Consider the following 23,418-nt stretch of genomic DNA (forward strand, 5'->3'; position numbering starts at 1 on the left):
CTGTTGTTAATGTTTTATCTTCAGGACTTGCAGGAGTTTAAATTATTTTTAACTGATGGCCTAAACCATATGTTGTTTAATTAGTAGCTTGTAAACAGCAACCTGATTACCTCAACAAAACTGATACTATGATGAATGAGGCAAGGTGTTTTCTAGCAGAAATAATTGTTGTGACATTCCAGGCTGTTCCCCGTCACATGGAGTAAAGCGCTAGGCCAGGTATGGGCAGCTGATGGTGTTAGGGTGTATGGGCTTGCACAGTTCTGAAAATTGCCAAAACAGTCTTCTTCAAACTCAAGCCTCCAATCACCTCCATAACAGGTTTTTTTAATACAATTTTATTTGTATTACATTTCCCTCTATGAAGCACTTGTAGTTCTTGAAAAATTCTATATAAATAAAATGTATTATTATTACTACATGGTCCTCATAGTATATATTTTTCATGGAAGCCACAGTAAATCCAGAAAAAACAAACAAACATATGGTTCAGATGAGAATAGGTGGACTTAAACCTAGTAAGAGGGTGAGGGCCATTTCCAAGAGCTCAAGAGACAGTTATGGTAACGTGACACCTTAACAGGTCATAGCAGGGAGCACGGTCGTCTTAAAACATATATGCACAAAAACTGATAATAAATGGGTACAGACACTACAATACACTGTAATCCTGACAATCAAAGACCATGCTTCCAAGTAGCAATGTTAAAAATCAATGGGTAAACGGTGATATGAAAACTGATGTTTCACGTGGAAAATTAGGTCTAAAGCTGACTTATTTTGGTCACTATTTCCACAACAAAAACAAACAAAATAAATTTAATTTCATGTATTGGGCCTCCAGAGGGCTCTCTGAAACTGGGCCTGGGCCAGTGCCAAGGCTGAGCCCTTTGGAGGCCCAAGACATGAAAAGAAAGTTGTTTTTTTTAGATAAGTCATCTTTACATATTGTAATCCTGGTGACTATCCAGGGCATAACTACAGGTAAGGGGCCTGTATTGCTTGGGTTAAGGTTAGGGTATGGTTAGGTCATAAAAGAAAGCTTGCATTTCATCAGGAAAATAAGCTCCTAAGTAGGCTAAAATTACTAGTTTGGTTGTAAATGAGTAACAAATTATTACATTAAATGATGTTTGTCACTATTTCCAAAAAAACAGCAAAAAAAACTAAAGACCTTTCATTTCATGTGTTGGGTCTCAAAAAGGCTCTCTGAAAGTAAGCCTGGACCCAAGGCTGCAAGGCTGTGTCCATGAAATGTTAAAATTAAAACTTTGCCATAGGGCCAAACCAAATGCATCATTGGAAAGGTCTCGACCTGTAAAGTAACACTCTTTCAGTCTGAAGAATGTAAATGATTCCTACTTTGAAATATTGACCTCTGAACCTCAACCCCAATGCATGTCGGAAGCCTTGTTATTCAGCAACAGAAAGGGCTACAGATATAGGACCACCTGTTATAGAGACCTCTTGACCCCAGCTATTTGACTATACCCATATAGTCACCAAGTGGGGGCACTGTCAAATATGGTCAAAGTTAATTTTCACCTATTGAACAATTAGACATTTAAAATCTGATTGCACAAATGGGTTTCCCCTCCCTTTAAACTGCTCAGTGTACTCTCAATTCAGTATTTACAACTTCCAATTCTAGAAAACACTATATTTTTTAAAACTACAATTCCCTTGAGCCATGCCATACAGCTTGATACAAATCAACACCATAGTTCTAGTTCTTCTGGTTTGCAAACTTGGGTTGTAAAAAGATATCTACAGAATATATGAAATATTTACTATTGTCAAAACATAAATTATACTGCACTTAGGTGGTTTATTTGAGGGAAAAAAAGCATACAAATATTGATTTAGTTAGGGTATTTTAGCAATTATTATAGAAATGTGTTTTGGGGTTGTGTTCAATGTCAGCGGGAGTTATGTAACACTTCAAGTGTATTTAAGGAACTTTAGGCCTATTTTTTTTTAATCATAGTTTCCATATGTTTGCTCGATCCCCTCATGACTTTACTAAACTGCCCGTGTGCTTAGAAATCCAAAGAAGGAGGAATATGTCATCCCTGGGGCACCCTAAAATCTATGATTTTTTTTCTATTGAAAGAACATCAAACAGCTACATAAAATAACACAAATAACATAACAGCTCAGATAACTAAACAACGCAAAGATGACTCAAACAACATGCAAGCTACGTGCTTTCAGTGACAGCAGCGTCCATTGAAATCATCATAGCAATCATAGAAAATGTTACATTCCAACAATGTTCTGGCGAGACTTGAAAGATTCTTCATAATAACTAACAATCTAAAGATCATATACATTCACGGAATGAAGATTATGAAAATAAAAGGCAGTTTCTTGCTAGAAATGTTATCAAAATGCATTTCAATGCCAACTATCTTAAAATATTACATTTTCCACTGAGAATAGAAGGAATGTCGGTCATTTTTGTTTTTGCAGAAAGAAACTTGACAGTCACGTGACGTGGATGCAGGCCAATAGAAAAGAATAGCCCCCCCTCTCAAATAAATAAATATAACAGTGCCTGCGGATGCACTTCATTGAATGGGCTTGTTTATTAACTTCTACAACCTGGGTTAGGGGATTATACAACTCAATCCATAAGAATGTACAAATTTTATACAATTTCTTTCCATTGATCACATACAAATGCTGGACATATGAAAGCCTACAGGTCTGTCTTATCTTTCAGTATCATCTGGGTAGTATGTTTTCATTCCCTCAAGATGGTGCCAAATCTGCTTGTAGGTGTTCAACTGCATCTCACCTTCGTAATCTCTTTTACAAACCGACGTTGTGTGTGTGTGTGTGTGTGTGTGTGTGTGTGTGTGTGTGTGTGTGTGTGTGTGTGTGTGTGTGTGTGTGTGTGTGTGTGTGTGTGTGTGTGTGTGTGTGTGTGTGTGTGTGTGTGTGTGTGTGTGTGTGTGTGTGTGTGTGTGTGTGTGTGTGTGTGTGTGTCTCTAGATGGCTCAGTGGGTAAAAATGCCAGCTTTCATGCTGGAGATCGGGCAGTTCAAACCCTGGTTGGGACAAGTCTCCAGCAAGAGTCCGAGGCTAAGACTCCTAATGCTATACAAGCCAACTACCTCAGATATGAGTGAGATTAACATGAATAGAGTCATACCGGCTCAGACATCACCCCGGTTAATAAGGTCCGCGTCAGGTGTTGGGGAACCAGGACAACCTGATGAAAAATGGGCTATTGGAACATGACATTCATGGACAAGGGCCAAGAACCTAGAACTGATGGAATGCTACTATAACAGCAGACCCCAGGAGTGGAGCTATATGAAGCATATGTGGGAACTGTGGACCAGTAGGAGACCTAGTTCCACACTGAATCAGAAGCAGCTAGTGGCTCAATGCGCAAAAATTAATAGAAGTAATCTACTGTCACAATTTGAGATGGAGAGGCTCCAACAGGATGACTACAGAATTTAGCACCCTGAATGGCTGCCCAGTAGGCAAAAGATACATGAGGACAGACTCCAACCAGCTGAAACAATCCTATCAGCCATGACAGCTGAAACTACTGAGGTTCAAAACAGAATCATGGCCAGACTAAAGACCGTCAACCCCCGGGCTCGGCTTCCACGACTCAGTGACAAAGTACCATCACAAAGCCTGCTTGCGGATGTGAACACAGCCTTACATACTATCTCAACTGCCACCATAACAGAGACCAATGAGCTTGTATATGCCACTGCAACCTTGATCCTGGAGATGCTTTGGTACAGGATTAAGAACACAGGTCACCAACAGTACCCTCCATGGAAGTGAAGGCTGGAAGTCAAGATCAAAGCAGCACAGAGAGATGTTAGCCAGTTAGCAGAGGTGCAGAAAGGTTTGATGAAAGACAGGCCCTGGCTGAAAAAGTACAGCAAGATGTCCATAACTGAGACCCTAGAAATTGCCAAACAATGGCGTACAGCTCTGACTGCCAGGCTGAAGAGATACACTAGAGAAGCAGAAGCCAAAAGAATAAATGGCCTGTTCCTCAATAAACTATCCAAAGTGTACTCCCAGCTGCAGAGTAACAAGGGAGACTGAGCGATACTGGAAGGATATATGGGAAAAGGAGGCATCACACAACATTAATGCCCAGTGGCTGGTGGACCTAAGAGCAGACCACAGCAATATCCGAGAACAAGAACCAGTTATCATTACAGTGGCCGACATCCAACAACAAGTCTCAAACATGAAGAGCTGGACTGCACCAGGCCCTGACATGATTCATGCGTACTGGCTGAAGAAGCTAATGGCATTCCATGAACACCTGACAACAGAGATGAACCAGCTGCTAACATCAGGTTTTCACCCTGACTGGCTAACACAGGGGAGAACAATACTGATCAAGAAGGATCCCCACAAGGGTACAAAAACTTAAAATTACCTGCTGATAACCTGCCTCTCCACAAAATGGAAGATCCCGTTAGGCAATAATAGCTAAACTGAATGGGCACAAGTCAATACATGAACGAAACACAGAAAGGAACTGGGAACAACACCAGAGGATCAAAGCATCAGCTACTGGTTGATAGAGCAGTCACCCAAGACTCTAAGACAGACTAACCTGAGAACAGTCTGGACTGACTACAGGAAAGCCTATGATTTAATGCCCCACACGTGGTTATTGGAGCACTCTGCACTATACAAAGCCAATAGGACACTAATAGCCTTCATCAAGAACTCAATGTGGCAGTAGAAAACAACACTAGCAGTCAACTCAAAGACGATCACACAGGTAACCATCAAATGTGGCATATACCAAGGACTATCCCCGCTGCTGCTCTGCATAAGCCTGAACCCCCTCAGTCAAATCATCACAAACAATAGATATGGATACAGGTTCAGAAGTGGAGTTACCATCAGCCACTTACTATACATGGATGACATCAAGCTGTATGCCAGGATTGAGTGACACATTGACTCACTTATCCATTTCACCAGGATCCACAGCAATGACATTGGGATGTCATTCGGACTGGACAAGTGCGGTTGAACGGTGGCAAAAAGAGGTAAGGTGGTGACAACTGAAGGGGTTGAACTACCAGATGGCAGGATAACAGACATACGGGACAGGTACAAGTACCTGGGTATTCCACAGGCAAATGGAAACCATGAGGAGGCAGCACGGAAGTCAGCTACAAACAAATACCTCCAGAGAGTGCGACAGGTTCTGAGGAGCCAAGTCAATGGGAAGAACAAAATCCGAGCCATCAACACATATGCCCTACCAGTCAACAGATACCCAGCTGGAATAACACGCTGGCTAAAGTAGGAGATACAGGCCACAGATATCAGGACATGATGGGGGCCAAGGATTGGTGAGTGTCAGAGCCACTATCAAGGATGAAACAAGTAACATCCCCAAGTACATCAGAAAGAGGGGCCCCCAGGATGAACTGCTGAGTGAGTACCTCAGCAGTAGAAGACAGAGTGGGGAGGAAGAAGAAGAGGAGGTATCATGGAAGACCAAGCCTCTCCATGGGATGTACCACCAACAGATAGAAGACATGGCTAATATCAAGAAATCCTACCAGTGGCTAGAAAAGGCTGGACTGAAGGACAGCACAGAGGCTCTGATCATACCAGCACAAGAACAAGCACTCAGCACCAGATTGGTTGAGGCAATGGTCTACCACACCAGACAAGACCCATGATCAGAGGTGGAAAAACCCAGCCCAGAAAGTAAAACCCTAACTGTGTCTTTCCTCCACCCATGTACTAAACCATCAGATTGCACTGACTAGTTTTCCAAATCAGCTGGTTTAATACATGGATGGAGTAAAGACGTGGTTAGGGTTTTTATTTTCTGGACTGGGTTTTTTCCACCTCTGCCCATGAGGCAGGCTGTGCAAAGACACCCCTGAGACAGTCCAGCACTTAGTAGCAGGGTGTAAAATGCTAGCTGGGAAATCATACACTGAAAGGTATAACTGAGTGGCTGGGATAGTATACAGGAACATCTGTACTGAGTACAGAATGACACGCCCAAGTCCAAATGGGAGACACCGCCAAAGGTGGTTGAGAATGGCAGAATTAAGATCCTGTGAGACTTCAAGTTCCAGACTGACAAGCAGGTGCTGGCTGGTCAACTGACATTCTGGTGGTCGACAAGGAACAGAAGACAGCAGTAGTGTTTGATGTAACAATCCTGAGTGACAGCAACATCAGGAAGAAAGAGTATGAGAAGCTAGAGAAATAACAAGGGCTGAAGGAAGAACTAGATCGGATGTGGAAGGTGAAATCTACAGTAGTCCCAGGGGGCTGTGACCCCTAAACTGGGAGAGTGGCTCCAGCAACATCCGAGGTCTCTGTCCAGAAAAGTGCAGTCCTAAGAACAGCTAAGATACTGCGCAGAACCCTCAAATTCCCAAGCCTCTGGTAGAGGAACCAAGCTTGAGGAAGACACACACCACCCGAAAAAGGGTGAGAGGGTGTTTGTTTGTTTATATATATATATATATATATATATATATATATATATATATATATATATATATATATATATTTACACACACATTATGAATGCCTAACAAGAATGTATTGCGGTGGTCCTGAATCAATAATTCACTTTGGATGGCTGGAGATATTTTCACATCATAACTTACAGCTGAAGCTACTGAGGTTCAAAACAGAATCATAGCCAGACTAAAGACAGTCAACCCCCGCGCTCGGCTTCCACGACTCAGTAACAAAGTACACACACAAAGCCTGCTTGCGGATGTGAACACAGCCTTACACAATATCTCGACTGCCACCATAACAGAGACCAATGAGCTTGTATATGCCACTGCAACCTTGATCCTGGAGATGCTTTGGTACAGGATTAAGAACACAGGTCACCAACAGTGCCTTCCATGGAAGTGAAGGCTGGAAGCCAAGATCAAAGCAGCACAGAGAGATGTTAGCCAGTTAACAGAGGTGCAGAAAGGTGTGATGAAAGACAGGCCCTGGCTGAACACACACACACACACACACACACACACACACACACACACACACACACACACACACACACACACACACACACACACCAGCTGCGAACATTGAGTTGTTTTTTTACCAAATTTTATCGACAATTGAAAATATGTAAAAATATAGATAAGGGAACATTTAAATGACCCCCAAGGAGGAACTGGGTCAGTGCAACAGCGGATAAGAGCGTGCAGGCAGGAGTCAAACATTACATGGAAAATAAAGTAAGGAGGACGTGATTATTCTTTGCAACACAACATGACAAGACTAGAGACATCCAATATAGAAAATTAGAGACCTTGACATCACGGCATGTATGTAGATGTAAGCTACAGCAGCAATACCAGCCAGTATTACACAAAAGAACATGTTCATTAAAACAACAGATATGAGAATACACAAGTTAGTGTAAAGACAAGCATCTTGCCCATATCACATCGAAGAAATTTGTTAAAGGATAGGTTCACTTTTTCTGTACCCAGACCACTGTCAGGATTTTTTTAGAATCTTACAGGGAAGAAAAAAAATCCAAAACTTTACTGATCACTTCAATATTGACGAACGTAAGGCATAAACAACTGCCCCATTGGACCATGTTGAAGCCTAGGGAGAGGACTCAGCGAAGCGGTAACTTTGGCAAGACTGAAGAGATCAGTGAAGTTTTTGTCCGCATGATTCTAAATTAAACATTTTAATGAGGCCTGGGTTCAAAAGAAGCAAACCTATTCTTGAAGCACACACAGTAGTAAAATTCAGGGGCACTCGATGGATTCTCTCTGAAGTTACACAGACAGATGAGAGGTTCTTTGACGTCCTGCGATCTACCACAAATTTGCCCGTACCTTAGTCCAGCCCAGAAGCAAACACACTAATACACAGTATTTACTGCGTTTAATTTGTGAACTGTGAAGACCCAATACTTGACTTGAAAAGCTTCAACTCCAAACAGGGCCTGCTGGGAGGCTGAGCAGTGGATCTACTTACGGTGCTGCAAATTCACATTTCACCATTTAAAGAAGACCTTATCCAGCTGCAGAAATTAGTTCATGTCGAAAATGTACTCTATTTGTGGCAAAATAATTGTTATTTTATTGTAAGTTTATGTTCTTTAGTTATTAGCATGTAGGCCTACCATGACGTCAATAACTTGGCTCTTGTTTACAGTAGAGTTTTCAGAGAAATTAGGTCACCTAATGCCTGTATAGGCTATATTATTCACAGTTCGGGTTGGGAATTATCCCAATATTACATCCCAACCAGTTTGAAAAAGCCCTGTAGTGTATAATATTGTGGAAATATTCAAATCTGTTTGTATGAATCGGCACCATAATTTTTTTTAATTGTTGCAAGTATAGCCAGACTTGTAGAAAGGTTAATGTGTTGGATTTGATTACACCGAGTACAGATCACCAATGCTAGTGTTTGCACTAAAAACCAACGAAACTTTATTTGAAGGTGTTTGTATATTCTCAAAACGAGTGTGCTGTCAATTCAAATTTTCCCTGGGGCTACTGGGTATGCACTTTGCATACTCTGTGCAGAGGTAGGGGCACCACTGGTAAAACCCACAATCTCAACACAAGCACATTAAAGAAATATGGTAGTTTTTGTTTTTTTTAATGACATCCATCCTCTTTTGTGGGTTTTGTTCAACATCAGTGAAAGTGGATGCGGAGCTCTATGAATGTCCATCTTTAAGTCATGTCACATATTTCAAAAGGGATTCAATTCTGTCTTGAGTTGGACCAATAAAGGACAGTGATACATTTCCTTTTGGTGAATTTGTTCAGTGTTCTCATGTTGACTTGGTTGTTGATATTGTTGCCTGCTTAATGTAACCATGCCTATATGGAGCATGAATTGGTTCTGCACTCTCAGGTCTTTGGCACTGAAGCATTGTCTCTCCAAGCATTTTCCTGAATTTGGCTCAATTCATTGTTTCCTCCATCCTTACAAGTCTCCCAGTTAGTGACACCAACAAAGAACCTGACGGCATGGTGCTGCCACCACTGAGCATCACAGTACGAATGGTGTTAGAAATTAGACCGCTGTTCCCAGCTTCTGATATACCAAGTGCTATAATTTCATCTTTTACTTTGTGCCCTTAGTCTTTCGTATGGCTTCTTCCTGAATCCAGGCATGCTGCCATGTACTTTTGTTCAGAAGTGCCTTTCTTCTGAACGTATGGCTGTTTCGGCCAGATTTAAACTAGTAGGAAAAACTGTTGGGAAGAAAAAAAAACCCTCCTTTACTTTGTTTGTTAAACAGAGGGTTGACTCAGACTATCAGCATGAATTATATGGACAATTGCTCTTCATGGTAATGTTTATGTTTCTCAACACTGGTAGACCAGTGGCAAAAATAAATAAATAAATCTTAATTTAGCCCATTTTTAACTCCAGGAAATGCAAAAAAAAAAAAAAATCAGGGCGTTGAAAACTACATTGGTGTATATTTTCTGGGTGGCACTGACACTAATGTGCAAGAAATTAGTTCTTCTGTTTCCTTTATTAATCCCTTTGGGGAAATCCATTTGCTGATAATTAACCTATCCAAGCTGTGATCTGTGTAGCTAGGAGCAGTGGGCTGCTGCCTTCATGCTGCACCCGGGGACCAACTCCAGCTCTTTTCCCATTGCCTTGGTCAGGGGCACAGACAGGAGTATTAACCCTAACATGCATGTTTCTTTTGATGGTGGGGGAAACCAGAGCACCCGGAGAAAACCCACCACAGACACGGGGAGAACATGGAAACGCCACACAGAGGACGACCTGGGATGACCCCCAAGGTTGGACAACCCCGGGGTTCAAACCCAGGACCTTCTTGCTGTGAGGTGACAGCGCTCACCACTCGGCACCGTCATCCAATTTTCAAAAGGAAGGTGGGTGAGTACCTCATTACATACACCAAAGATATCATTGCTTAAAACTCGGAAATTCTCTATTAACAGAAATATTACAGTTACATCAAAGTGCCGCAATCCTGACATGTTGAAATAAAAGAGATTCAGGAAAAACAAGATTCTTTCCGTCTCATTATAAAAGTATAAGAGTAAAATTCTTGAGTTTCGGCTCCACAACACTGCAGCAGTAATAGCAATAGAATAACAACAAAACAGAACAAAAAAGCAGTAATAATAATAATAAGTAGTGTGTGGTGTATGTAAGATGCTATGTGTGTGTAGGCCCAGCCTTAATAAATGTGCATATGTGTGTGTAGTTGCTTGTATATTTGTGTGTTTTTGTATGCCAAGCTACTTCTGTGTGTGTGTGTGTGTGTGTGTGTGTGTGTGTGTGTGTGTGTGTGTGTGTAAACCGATGATCCGCTGAAGACCATAGGTCAGTACCATCACTCCAGCACAAGGTTTAGTGTCTTTAATGTTCTTTGTTCAAAAGCCTGGTTGCTTGGTGGAAAAAGCTGTTTCGGAGCTTACTGGTCCGGGCTTCGAGGCGGCAGTACCGCTTTCCTGACAGTAGCAGTTGGAACAGTCCATCGTTGGGGTGGCTGGGGTCTTTGATAATCCTACACACTCTGCTGACACAACATCTATTGTCTATGTCCTGGATGGAGGGAAACTCACATCCACTGATGTCCTGGGCCGTTTGCACAACCCTCTGCAGTGTTTTGCGGTTTTGGGCCGTACAGTTCCCATGCCAGGCGGTGATGCATCCAGTCAGGATGGTCTCAGTTGTGCCTCTGTAGAAGGCCTGTAGAATCCTGGACCCCATGCCGAACTTCTTCAGTCACCTGAGGCGAACGAGACGTTGCTGTGCCTTCTTCACCACATGGCTGGTGTGTTCATCCCAGGTGAGGTCCTCGGTAATGTGGACACTGAGGAACTTGAAGCTCTTGACCCTCTCTACAGCAGTCCCGTTGATGGTGATGGGGTCCAGCCTCCCCCCTCTCTTCCTGTAGTCCACAATCAGCTCCTTGGTTTCATCGACGTTGAGAGAAGGGTTTTCTCTTGGCACCACTTTGTTAGATTGTTAACCTCTTTCCTGTATGCCGTCTCGTCATCATCGGTGATCAGGCCCATCACCGTCGTGTTGTCAGCAACCTTTATCACCAAGTTGGCGCTATTTGTGGCCACGCAGTCATGGGTATACAGGGAGTAGAGGAGGGGACTCAGGACGCAGCCCTGTGGGGCTCCTGTGTTGAGGGTAAGAGGGGCAGAGGTGTTGGAGCCCATCCCCACCACCTGGTGTCGGCTTGACAGGAAGTTCAGGGTCCAGCTGCACAGGCTGGGGTGGAGTCCTAAGTCCCTGAGTTTGGTGTAGAGTCTGGAGGGGACTATGGTGTTGAATGCTGAGCTGTAGTTTACAAACAGCATTCTCACATAGGAGTTCCTTTTCTCCAGGTAGGCGAGTGCAGTATGGAGTATAGTGGCTATTGCGTCATCAGTGGATCTATTTTGTCGGTAGGCAAATTGGTGGGGGTCAAGGGTGGGCGGTAACATGCTACAGATTAGACCCTTAACAAGCTTCTCAAAGCATTTACTCACTATGGGAGTGAGAGCAACAGGACGCCAATCATTCAAGCATGTTACCTTGGTCTTCTTCGGCACCGGTACAATGACTGATGATTTAAAGCAGGGGGGGAAACTACACACGGGGAAAGGGAGAGGTTGAAATATCTGTGAAGACACCCGCCAGCTGCACTGCGCATGCTCCGTTCACCCGGCCTGGAATGCCGTCCGGGCCGGCCGCTTTGCAGGTGTTCATGCACATAAATGACCTGCGCATGTCGGACTTGGCGATGGCCAGTGCGCTGTTCATATCGGCAGCGGTGGAGTCTTCTTCCGGGAGGTTGGTGTCAAAAACCTCAAACCGAACGAAAAAACTATTAAGCTCGTCCAGGAGGGAGGACTGCCTTAAAATATCTTGAACTGCAATCAAGAGAAGGCCACTGGAATATGAGAAATGGGAATCCTTGTTGCATCATATGACCATGAATTGACCAAATCTAAACCCTGTCAGTGAGGACAAGGCAAATCCACGATGGTTAAAAGAAATGCCTGGGAATCATGTAAAATGGCATCCAAAATTCCAACTGAATGGATGGAATTGTTTGGTTTTTTTTGTTTGTTTGTTTTTCTTGGGGTTTTTTTTTTGTCGATTTCAAAAAATGAAAACCTACTTGCTAAACTGTGTGATCGGACGAGTATCTACTATTGCAGCCACGTCTCACGGGGCTTGTGGCAGACCGGCAGTCAAGTCAGAATAGAAGAGTGGAAAATAGCTTAATGTTTCACTAATTTTGGCACGCTTTTCAAGTCAAAAATTATTGATGGGAGAATATTAAACTTACCCAACAGCACAAAAGCCACACTGATTGGCAACTCTATCATCTGGAGCTCCAATTTACAACTGATGGGGAATTTTGCCATAATTTGCCGTGAGGGGAATGATTTGACCCCAATTTTTACCTTTGTTTTGCTGTCATTATTGTTCCATTCATATAGTGCATTCCTACAAGGATCCTTCAAAGGTATACTGAAGGCCTTGCTGTTGGCTTTATGAAGAAAAGCTTTCTGATCTCAAGGAACCATCAATTATAATTTGCGGTAGCTGGCTAAATGGTTTGCTTATCATTGGCGGATCATTGGAGGATAATAACATGCTCAAGACATCAACAGTAAATAAGGGTGGGTGGCACTTAGGATTAGTCATCTGTGATACAGTTAAATAAAACCATTTAGCCTTACAGAAACCTGTAGACGACATTCAATTCATTCTCAAGGATGAGGCGCTGTGCAATCAGACATACTGTATTGGTCTGGACTATAGTCCTGTATAGAGTTCTTGTTGATTTATATGACAGACATCAGAGCAGTAAGGAAATAGAAGGCATCCTCTGTTATTCAGGAAAAAAAATGAACAGACAGGACTTCAATAGATATACACACATCTTGTACATCGCTTCCTGTTAGGAATGTGTTGCTATCTCACCTGGAGATAGTCATAACTATAGAGAGTATTAACTATTGTTATAACTAATTCTCACTAGTGACATGTTATAACCTCTTGTAACAACATACTTTAGGGGCTAAACATTTTGCATTCTTTATAAATTGTCTGTTTTATTCATGAAAGTTGATTTTATGCCTTTTATAAAGACAAAAGTGTGCAGGGATGAGTCTGTATTTGTGTGGGCGTGCACATGCGCTACTGTCCTGGTTAAGAGATGCCTATAGCCTAAAATGATTCATAAACAGTGGGGATTAGTTTGTTATTCATAGCGCCTCGAATGTGCGTCCACCTCTGCAAATGCCATCCCGCTGCCCTCCTCCTATAAACAACAGCCTCCTCCTTGTCCATTTCCTCTTCTCTCGTTTCACTAAACCCCCCCCCACCCACCCACTGCCCACCCAGTCTCCTCCCACGGTGCCCCTACCTGACATTGTCATGCTTCTGGATGTAGATCTTGTGAAACATCATGTCCTCCTGCTTGGCGTTAATGTCAGCTTTCATCTCCATGGCAACATGGCGGGGAAGCACAGAGAGTAGGAGACGTTCCTGCAGAGAAAAGGCGAGTTGGATGGCAGCATGAGGAAAGTAAAAGGTAGAGTGTAGGTGAGGTGAGAGAGAGACAGGGAGGGAGAGAGAAGTGCAGAAAAAGAAAAAGATGACCAGAGGGGTGAGTCAAACTGACAAAGTAACGTGAGAGTTGTGGTTCATGGCCACTTCCCGGTGACAGTTAGCATAGAGCGCTTGGTGCACACCCTACCCCCGCCTATTGATCAACTGCGCAATGCCACTGTCGAGTGATGTGTGCTGGTGAACCCCAGATGATGCCTCCATGTTGTATGTAAAGCAAAGGGATGGGGGGGCAAGGGGTGACTGCTGCTGCCACTACACCCCCAAGGGGGGGGTCTACTTGTCGTACATAAAACATGGTATCGGTTTATTTTTGAAGCCTCTGAAAATTAATAATGAGAGCATTTTTGACTAAAGCCCAAGCAGCCAAAGAAGGAAGTGAATTGTTCCAGAAATAATGTCGGAAACGACGTGATTAGACAAAGATGGCTGATCGATGTCCTTGCTCAACATGATGAGTAACCACAACTTAACCCTTAACCCTAACCTTAACCACTACCAAACTCTTAACCCTGAATTTAACTTCTATTTAAATTTAGCCGCTGCAAAACTTGCCTTTTCTGCTTCACCGCACCCTTCCCAGCCTAGCCAGTGAGCATTGTGGGTGTTTTTTTGGTAAATGTAATAATTGATCATATTTGAACATGGTCATCAGCCATATTTTAACGTTTCAAACAATCTGTCTTTTACATTTCTGAGGTTTATCAGTTAGCCTGGCTTGGATGCTCCAGAGCTGTAAAGTTAAGAGCTATAGCTAGGCCTGCAGGACACAGATAGCAGACCTGCCACCCAGCCCCCACCAACTCAGCACTTCCACGTCTCTGTCTCTCTCACCTGCTGCTGGTTCTCCCTCTGGGAGTGGAGACGAGCCTGAATGCATTCCCTGGTCTCTTGGAAGGCCTGTCTCTGGGAACCCTCGGCCGGGTAATGGGTGCACACTCCAACTATGTTGCTACAGGAGAAGATCAGCACATTGGACACTACCTGTGGATCCGGGTGTAGGGGGAGGGGGGGGGGAGGTACAGGGGAGGGTGTAGACATGGGGGGGGGGTGTAAAGACAAGGAATGGGGAGGCACAGAAGGGAGGGGGGTGGTGGTAGTGAGGGTGGACGGATGCAGGGGGAAACAGAGACTGATTATTCAATCTAAAATGGTTTGTTGACCAAGTGATAACGATCAGTCACTTAGAATCAACCGGAACATTGCTTCCCTTTCTGCTGAGAGATCTCATGTGCAAAAATCGATATTATCTCTGCGTCTTTGTTTTGAACAGGCTGCAAATTGAAAGTCTTGTTTTCTTTAAATGGGGAAATCGAAGATAGAGGGAGCGCACAAAAAAAAGCAGCAGGAGAGAATGGGGAGTGTGTGTGTGTGTGTGTGTGTGTGTGTGTGTGTGTGTGTGTGTGTGTGTGTGTGTGTGTGTTGTGGGGAGGTACAGATAGTTTGATGTTTTGGGGTTTTTTTTGTCCTGGAGCTTTTCCCCCTCTCTTTCACTCAGAGTACAGGGACCTCCATTGACAAACGCTCTCTCTCTACTTGTGCACCTCTCCCTCTGGACTGGGAGCAGGGCACCTCAACCCTCTCATGGTTTAAACAACATTCACCAGACCAGTCTCTCTGTCTGGTCTGAGCGACGCACTAATTCTGCAGATGTGCTTATGACACAAAGGCTACTTCAGCTCTGGAGGAAACTACGCATGCGTTTATGGGTGCCCGTGTGCATCTCAGAGACTGGTTACCCTAAATATGGTTTAATTAGTTGACATTTATGCAGATCAAATGGACCAATTAACAGCTAATAGATGCACATACCAGGGGTCTCTGGAATGCTTGTGAGCTGATATTTATCATATTTGCAGGCTGGCTAGCAGAGCCCTAATGAGCACGACTTCATCAAGCTTCTGCTGTGATGGCCGAGCCTACGGTCAGAATGGAGCTTTTTATACCCTCAGATATCTGTAAATTCTCAAACATTCAGTTGAATATTTCTTCAATCTTATCAGTAAATTAGGATTATAGCAAACCTACTCGGTGAGACCCGTTTGCAGGGACTACATACTGGTGCTTGCCACAGCCAAGTCTCCACCTATTAGACAGCCAGCAACTGTCATGTGTCCAAGGCTCAGATGCTTGATTTTTTTTTTTTTTAATTTTGTACCAGGCGTACAGTGGGTCCTGAGACCAGCAGCCAGAAGCTAGCCAGTGCCGGAGGCCCGTTCTTTTCACAGAGCCACACAATGGGCTGAATCAAATGGCTGAGTCACATTCACACCACAGGCTTCTCCGTTGATGGAACCAAATGAACAAACACAGCACGTCTTTATCAAGTCAGAAGCCCCTGAGCAGGTTTCCGACCAGAACGAAGCACGCTCAGGAGAGGGAGGAGTGGTTACAGGGGGGGGGACTAGGCTCAGAGGGCTGCAAGTGAAGCACGAATTGAGGGGGGAAAAAAGGAAAGAAAGAAACCAAGGTGAAAGACAAGCAAGAGGGTGATATGTTGCAAAAAAAGGCTTATTAAGTTTTTCTTCATCCCATGAATGTTAGACTGAGGCGTTATCCAAAATTAATTCTCAACCCTAAATTAATACTCAATTTCCCCTCGGGGATAAATAAAGTATTCTGATTCTGATTAAGCCATGATTTGCACTTGGCACTTAAAAAAAAACATACACACACACACACAAACACACACACACAATTATCACAAGCTAGTCTCCTCTAAGAGCCAGGAGTCTTCATGTTCCCCAGACAGTTTTTCAATTTGGCTTTTTGAATACTCTCATTCAAATCCTGTTGGTGTTAGATGTTGCTATTGTAACTCCCATTACTATTATTTACACACACACACACACACACACACTCACCACACACAATTCAAAACAGCATTCAAATCCAAAATGCTCAGCTTCACTGAATCTCAACCCCCCTTAAGACAGAAATGAACAATGAAAAACTTGATTTTTTTATAGTAAATATATATATATACACTACCGTTCAAAAGTTTGGGATCACCCAAACAATTTCGTGTTTTCCATGAAAAGTCACACTTATTCACCACCATATGTTGTGAAATGAATAGAAAATAGAGTCAAGACATTGACAAGGTTAGAAATAATGATTTGTATTTGAAATAAGATTTTTTTTCCATCAAACTTTGCTTTCGTCAAAGAATCCTCCATTTGCAGCAATTACAGCATTGCAGACCTTTGGCATTCTAGCTGTTAATTTGTTGAGGTAATCTGGAGAAATTGCACCCCACGCTTCCAGAAGCAGCTCCCACAAGTTGGATTGGTTGGATGGGCACTTCTTTGAGCAGATTGAGTTTCTGGAGCATCACATTTGTGGGGTCAATTAAACGCTCAAAATGGCCAGAAAAAGAGAACTTTCATCTGAAACTCGACAGTCTATTCTTGTTCTTAGAAATGAAGGCTATTCCATGCGAGAAATTGCTAAGAAATTGAAGATTTCCTACACCGGTGTGTACTACTCCCTTCAGAGGACAGCACAAACAGGCTCTAACAGGTACTATTTAATGAAGATGCCAGTTGGGGACCTGTGAGGCATCTGTTTCTCAAACTAGAGACTCTAATGTACTTATCTTCTTGCTCAGTTGTGCAACGCGGCCTCCCACTTCTTTTTCTACTCTGGTTAGAGCCTGTTTGTGCTGTCCTCTGAAGGGAGTAGTACACACCGGTGTAGGAAATCTTCAATTTCTTAGCAATTTCTCGCATGGAATAGCCTTCATTTCTAAGAACAAGAATAGACTGTCGAGTTTCAGATGAAAGTTCTCTTTTTCTGGCCATTTTGAGCGTTTAATTGACCCCACAAATGTGATGCTCCAGAAACTCAATCTGCTCAAAGAAGTGCCCATCCAACCAATCCAACTTGTGGGAGCTGCTTCTGGAAGCGTGGGGTGCAATTTCTCCAGATTACCTCAACAAATTAACAGCTAGAATGCCAAAGGTCTGCAATGCTGTAATTGCTGCAAATGGAGGATTCTTTGACGAAAGCAAAGTTTGATGTAAAAAAAATCTTATTTCAAATACAAATCATTATTTCTAACCTTGTCAATGTCTTGACTCTATTTTCTATTCATTTCACAACATATGGTGGTGAATAAGTGTGACTTTTCATGGAAAACACAAAATTGTTTGGGTGATCCCAAACTTTTGAACGGTAGTGTATATATATATCCATTATCCGAACCGCTTATTCTGCTCTCAGGGTCACGGGGATGCTGGAGCCTACCCCAGCAGTCACTAGGTGGCAGGCGGGGAGACACCCTGGACAGGCCGCCAGGCCATCACACAGACACACACAAACACACACTCACACCTAGGGACAATTTAGTACGGCCGATTCACCTGACCTACATGTCTTTGGACTGTGGGAGGAAACCGCAGCCCCCGGAGGAAACCCACGCAGACATGGGGAGAATATAAACTTGGCACAAAAAGTAAGGAAATGTGTGTTTGGTAGATTATTTCTTTGTTGTAACAATGCTTCTTGGCAATAAATCTTCTATCAGGCACCTGATTGTCAGCACCTGGGGTACCAGAAGCTCAAAACAAGAGTCAATAGCAACAGCAAAATAAGATGTTTGGCATTGGCAGAGAAGATTTGGCAAATTTTTTCATGGGCGCAACCCACATACTCAGCTCTGCTACTCATCCCACAAATGCATGTTCCTTACAAATGTGGCGCCATTTAAAAGGGAAATAAACAGGCTTTCCAACAGTATAAGATTTATTGCCAAGAAGCATTGTTACAACAAAGAAATAATCTACCAAACACAAATTTCCTTACTTTTTGTTTTAAGTATATATACCTCCATTCATTATCCAAACCACTTATATCCTGCTCTCAGGGTCATGGGATAATGGAGCCTATCCCAGCAGTCATTGGCTGGCAGGCGATGAGACACCCTGGACAAGCCGCCAGGCCATCCCAGGGCCCACACACACACACAGGGACAATTTAGTATGGATGATTCACTTGACCTACGTGTCTTTGGACTGTGGGAGGAAACCGGAGCACCCGGAGGAAACCCATGCAGACAGAGGGAGAACACACAAACTCCACACAGAGGATGACCTGGGATGATCCCCAACATTGGACTACCCCGGGGCTCGAACCCAGGACCTTCTTACTGTGAGGCAACCGTGCTCACCACTGCACCACTGTCTGTGTATATATATATATATATATATATATATAAAATATTGTGAGGGCTCACCTAGAAGGAAGCCATAGGGAGTAGTCCTGAACTTCCAATACTATCATGCCTACCTCTGGCAGACCTGGGGAGAGAGCAGCTGAAAGCCATGCCAATAAACCACTAACAGTACAGTGAGTCTGCAATCACTCTAAACAAGCCAAAAAGAAAAGACTTTGGGGAGAGAGGGAGTAGAGTGGAGAGAAGAAACGTGAGTACAGCTTGTTGAAAAAGGAGACGTAGGTTTTCAATCATATTCTGTGACAGAGGCATTGGAGGAAGGGTGACCCCGGCAACCAGACGGTGGAATGAACAGCATTGCCAACTGACCCTGGCCCAACATGGAGAAGCAGTAAAGACCTTCTTGGGCTTGGTAGGGTATTATAGTCAGTTTGTGTCACATTATATGGCGGTCACCACCCAGCTCTGTGTTCTCACCCAACTCAGGAAGCCGCACCACATCCAGTGGACTGATGAAGCCGAAGTGGCCTTCATCAGTCTACAAGAGGCCTTCTGCAGAGAACCTGTCTTGGCTACCCCAAACTTCCGAGTGCCCCTTCATCTAACAGGCAGATGCCTCAGAGTCCGGCCTTGGAGCAGTCTTGTCACAGATGATAAATGGGGAAGAGCATCCTGTTGTATATATCAGCCATAGACTGCTTAGGCATGAGAAGAATTATGCTACTATGGTAAAAGGAGCCTTGGCACTGAAATGGGCAATGCACAAACCTTAATATTACCTATTAGGCAAGAAGTTTACCCTATTGACAGATCATTCTCCATTAAAATGTCTATCTAAACCAGGGGTGGGCAATCTTATCCAGAAAGGGCCAGTGTGGGTGAAGGTTTTTGTTCCAACCAAGCAATTTACACACCTGTGTCTCCTAATCAAGTTCCTCGGCAAAGACTCTACTGGTTGATTAGTGGGATCAGGTGTGCAACTGCTTGGTTGGAAAACAAAAACCTTCACCCACACTGGCCCTTTCTGGATAAGACTGCCCACCCCTGACCTAAACAAAGGGGAGAATACACATAACACATGCTGGGTCCTACAACTGCAGGACTTTGCCTTCAAGGTAGAGCACCAAGCTGGGAAGGACCATGGAAATGCGGTTGCACTCTCCTGCAGAGATGAGTGCCTCTGGGCTGTTGCTCCCTGCATGGGCATGAAGCTATGTGAGGGCTCACCTAGAAGGAAGCCATTAGGAATAGTCCTAAACTCCCAATACTACCTTTGGCAGACCTGGAGAAATAGCAGCTGATGGCCACACCTAATTAACGACCAGCTGCAGCTAGTCTACAATCACTCTAGACAAGCCTAAAAGACCAAGATTTAGGGAAAGAGGGAGGTAGAGTGGAGGGGAGAGACATGAGTACAGCTTATTGAAAAAGGAGACATGAGTTTTTGACATGGGTTTTCTGTCCTTAGGATGAGATGTTAAAATTGAGGTCCTGACTCACTGTGGTCATTAAAGATCCCATGGCACTTATCGCAAAGACTAGGGGGGTCCTCCAGTGTCCTGGCAAAAATCCTAACCTGGTTCTCACCATCTGGCCACCTAATCATCCCCCCATGTAATTGGAGGGAATTGATTGGAGTCCAGCTGTGGCAAATTGAATAGATTGTATAGTTTAGAAAGGTACACACTGGTCTTTATATATATATATATATACACTACCGTTCAAAAGTTTGGGATCACCCAAACAATTTTGTGTTTTCCATGAAAAGTCACACTTATTCACCACCATATGTTGTGAAATGAATAGAAAATAGAGTCAAGACATTGACAAGGTTAGAAATAATGATTTGTATTTGAAATAAGATTTTTTTTCCATCAAACTTTGCTTTCGTCAAAGAATCCTCCATTTGCAGCAATTACAGCATTGCAGACCTTTGGCATTCTAGCTGTTAATTTGTTGAGGTAATCTGGAGAAATTGCACCCCACGCTTCCAGAAGCAGCTCCCACAAGTTGGATTGGTTGGATGGGCACTTCTTTGAGCAGATTGAGTTTCTGGAGCATCACATTTGTGGGGTCAATTAAACGCTCAAAATGGCCAGAAAAAGAGAACTTTCATCTGAAACTCGACAGTCTATTCTTGTTCTTAGAAATGAAGGCTATTCCATGCGAGAAATTGCTAAGAAATTGAAGATTTCCTACACCGGTGTGTACTACTCCCTTCAGAGGACAGCACAAACAGGCTCTAACCAGAGTAGAAAAAGAAGTGGGAGGCCGCGTTGCACAACTGAGCAAGAAGATAAGTACATTAGAGTATCTAGTTTGAGAAACAGACGCCTCACAGGTCTCCAACTGGCATCTTCATTAAATAGTACCTGTTAGAGCCTGTTTGTGCTGTCCTCTGAAGGGAGTAGTACACACTGGTGTAGGAAATCTTCAATTTCTTAGCAATTTCTCGCATGGAATAGCCTTCATTTCTAAGAACAAGAATAGACTATCGAGTTTCAGATGAAAGTTCTCTTTTTCTGGCCATTTTGAGCGTTTAATTGACCCCACAAATGTGATGCTCCAGAAACTCAATCTGCTCAAAGAAGTGCCCATCCAACCAATCCAACTTGTGGGAGCTGCTTCTGGAAGCATGGGGTGCAATTTCTCCAGATTACCTCAACAAATTAACAGCTAGAATGCCAAAGGTCTGCAATGCTGTAATTGCTGCAAATGGAGGATTCTTTGACGAAAGCAAAGTTTGATGTAAAAAAAATCTTATTTCAAATACAAATCATTATTTCTAACCTTGTCAATGTCTTGACTCTATTTTCTATTCATTTCACAACATATGGTGGTGAATAAGTGTGACTTTTCATGGAAAACATGAAATTGTTTGGGTGATCCCAAACTTTTGAACGGTAGTGTATATATATATATATATATATATATATATATATATATATATATATATATACTCACCGGCCACTTTATTAGACACACCCGTCCAACTGCTCATTAACGCAAATTTCTAATCAGCCAATCACATGGCAATAACTCAATGCATTTAGGCATGTAGACATGGTCAAGACGATCTGCTGCAGTTCAAACCGAGCATCAGAATGGGGGAGAAAGGTGATTTAAGTGACTTTGAACGTGGCATGGTTGTTGGTGCCAGACGGGCTGGTCTGAGTATTTCAGAAACTGCTGATCTACTGGGATTTTCACACACAACCATCTCTAGGGTTTACAGAGAATGGTCCGAAAAAGAGAAAATATCCAGTGAGCGGCAGTTCTACGGGCGAAAATGCCTTGTTGATGCCAGAGGTCAGAGGAGAATGGCCAGACTTGTTCGAGCTGATAGAAAGGCAACAGTAACTCAAATAACCACTCATTACAACCGAGGTATGCAGAAGAGCATCTCTGAACGCACAACACGTCAAACCTTGAGGCAGATGGGCTACAGCAGCAGAAGACCACACCGGGTGCCACTCCTGTCAGCTAAGAACAGGAAACTGAGGCAACAATTCGCACAGGCTCACCAAAATTGGACAATAGAAGATTGGAAAAACGTTGCCTGGTCTGATGAGTCTCGATTTCTGCTGCGACATTCGGATGGTAGGGTCAGAATTTGGCGTCAACAACATGAAAGCATGGATCCATCCTGCCTTGTATCAACGGTTCAGGCTGGTGGTGGTGGTGTAATGGTATGGGGGATATTTTCTTGGCACACTTTGGGCCCCTTAGTACCAATTGAGCATTGTGTCAATGCCACAGCCTACCTGAGTATTGTTGCTGACCATGTCCATCCCTTTATGACCACAGTGTTCCCATCTTCTGATGGCTACTTCCAGCAGGATAACGCGCCATGTCATAAAGCTCGAATCATCTCAGACTGGTTTCTTGAACATGACTATGAGTTCACTGTACTCAAATGGCCTCCACAGTCACCAGATCTCAATCCAATAGAGCACCTTTGGGATGTGGTGGACCGGGAGATTCCCATCATGGATGTGCAGCCGACAAATCTGCAACAACTGCGTGATGCTATCATGTCAATATGGACCAAACTCTCTGAGGAATGTTTCCAGTATCTTGTTGAATCTATGCCACGAAGGATTAAGGCAGTTCTGAAGGCAAAAGGGGGCCCAACCTGGTACTAGCAAGGTGTACCTAATAAAGTGGCCAGTGAGTGTATATATATATATATATATATATACACACACACACACACACACAAACACACACACACACATATATATATATATATAAGTTCGTTAAAAGAAACACTCAACGGTAGGAAAAGTGCTCAACAAATAAGGAGCAAAATGTCTCAAAGAATTTACTTGACTCACTGGATTATATCTACTACTACTTTTGGCTGCTCCCGTTAGGGGTCGCCACAGCGGATCATCCGTTTCCATTTCTTTCTGTCTTCTGTATCTTCCTCTGTCACACCAGCCACCTGCATGTCTTCCCTCACCACATTCATAAACTTCCTCTTTGGCATTCCTCTTTTCCTCTTCCCTGGCTGCTCCACATTCAGCATCCTTCTCCCAATATACCCAGCATCTCTCCTCCACACATGTCCAAGCCATCTATCTCAATCGTGCCTTTTCTGCTTTGTCTCCAAATCGTCCAACTTGAGCG

At 43.4% G+C, this 23,418-nt stretch overlaps 1 protein-coding gene across 1 annotated transcript in view; it reads right to left on the bottom strand.

The window, feature by feature from the left end:
* Nucleotides 1-23,418, bottom strand: part of adcy5 (adenylate cyclase 5) — a 120,494-nt gene that overhangs the window by 41,209 nt on the left and 55,867 nt on the right. Inside the window, exons 2-3 of the mRNA XM_056289066.1 lie at nt 14,445-14,594; nt 13,408-13,529 (exon numbers count right to left, since the gene is read on the bottom strand). Coding sequence (XP_056145041.1) covers nt 13,408-13,529; nt 14,445-14,594 — 272 coding nt within the window. The remainder of the gene's footprint in view (nt 1-13,407; nt 13,530-14,444; nt 14,595-23,418) is intronic.

The sequence above is a fragment of the Lampris incognitus genome, chromosome 11, assembly GCF_029633865.1.
Source record: "Lampris incognitus isolate fLamInc1 chromosome 11, fLamInc1.hap2, whole genome shotgun sequence".
NCBI lineage: Eukaryota > Metazoa > Chordata > Actinopteri > Lampriformes > Lampridae > Lampris > Lampris incognitus.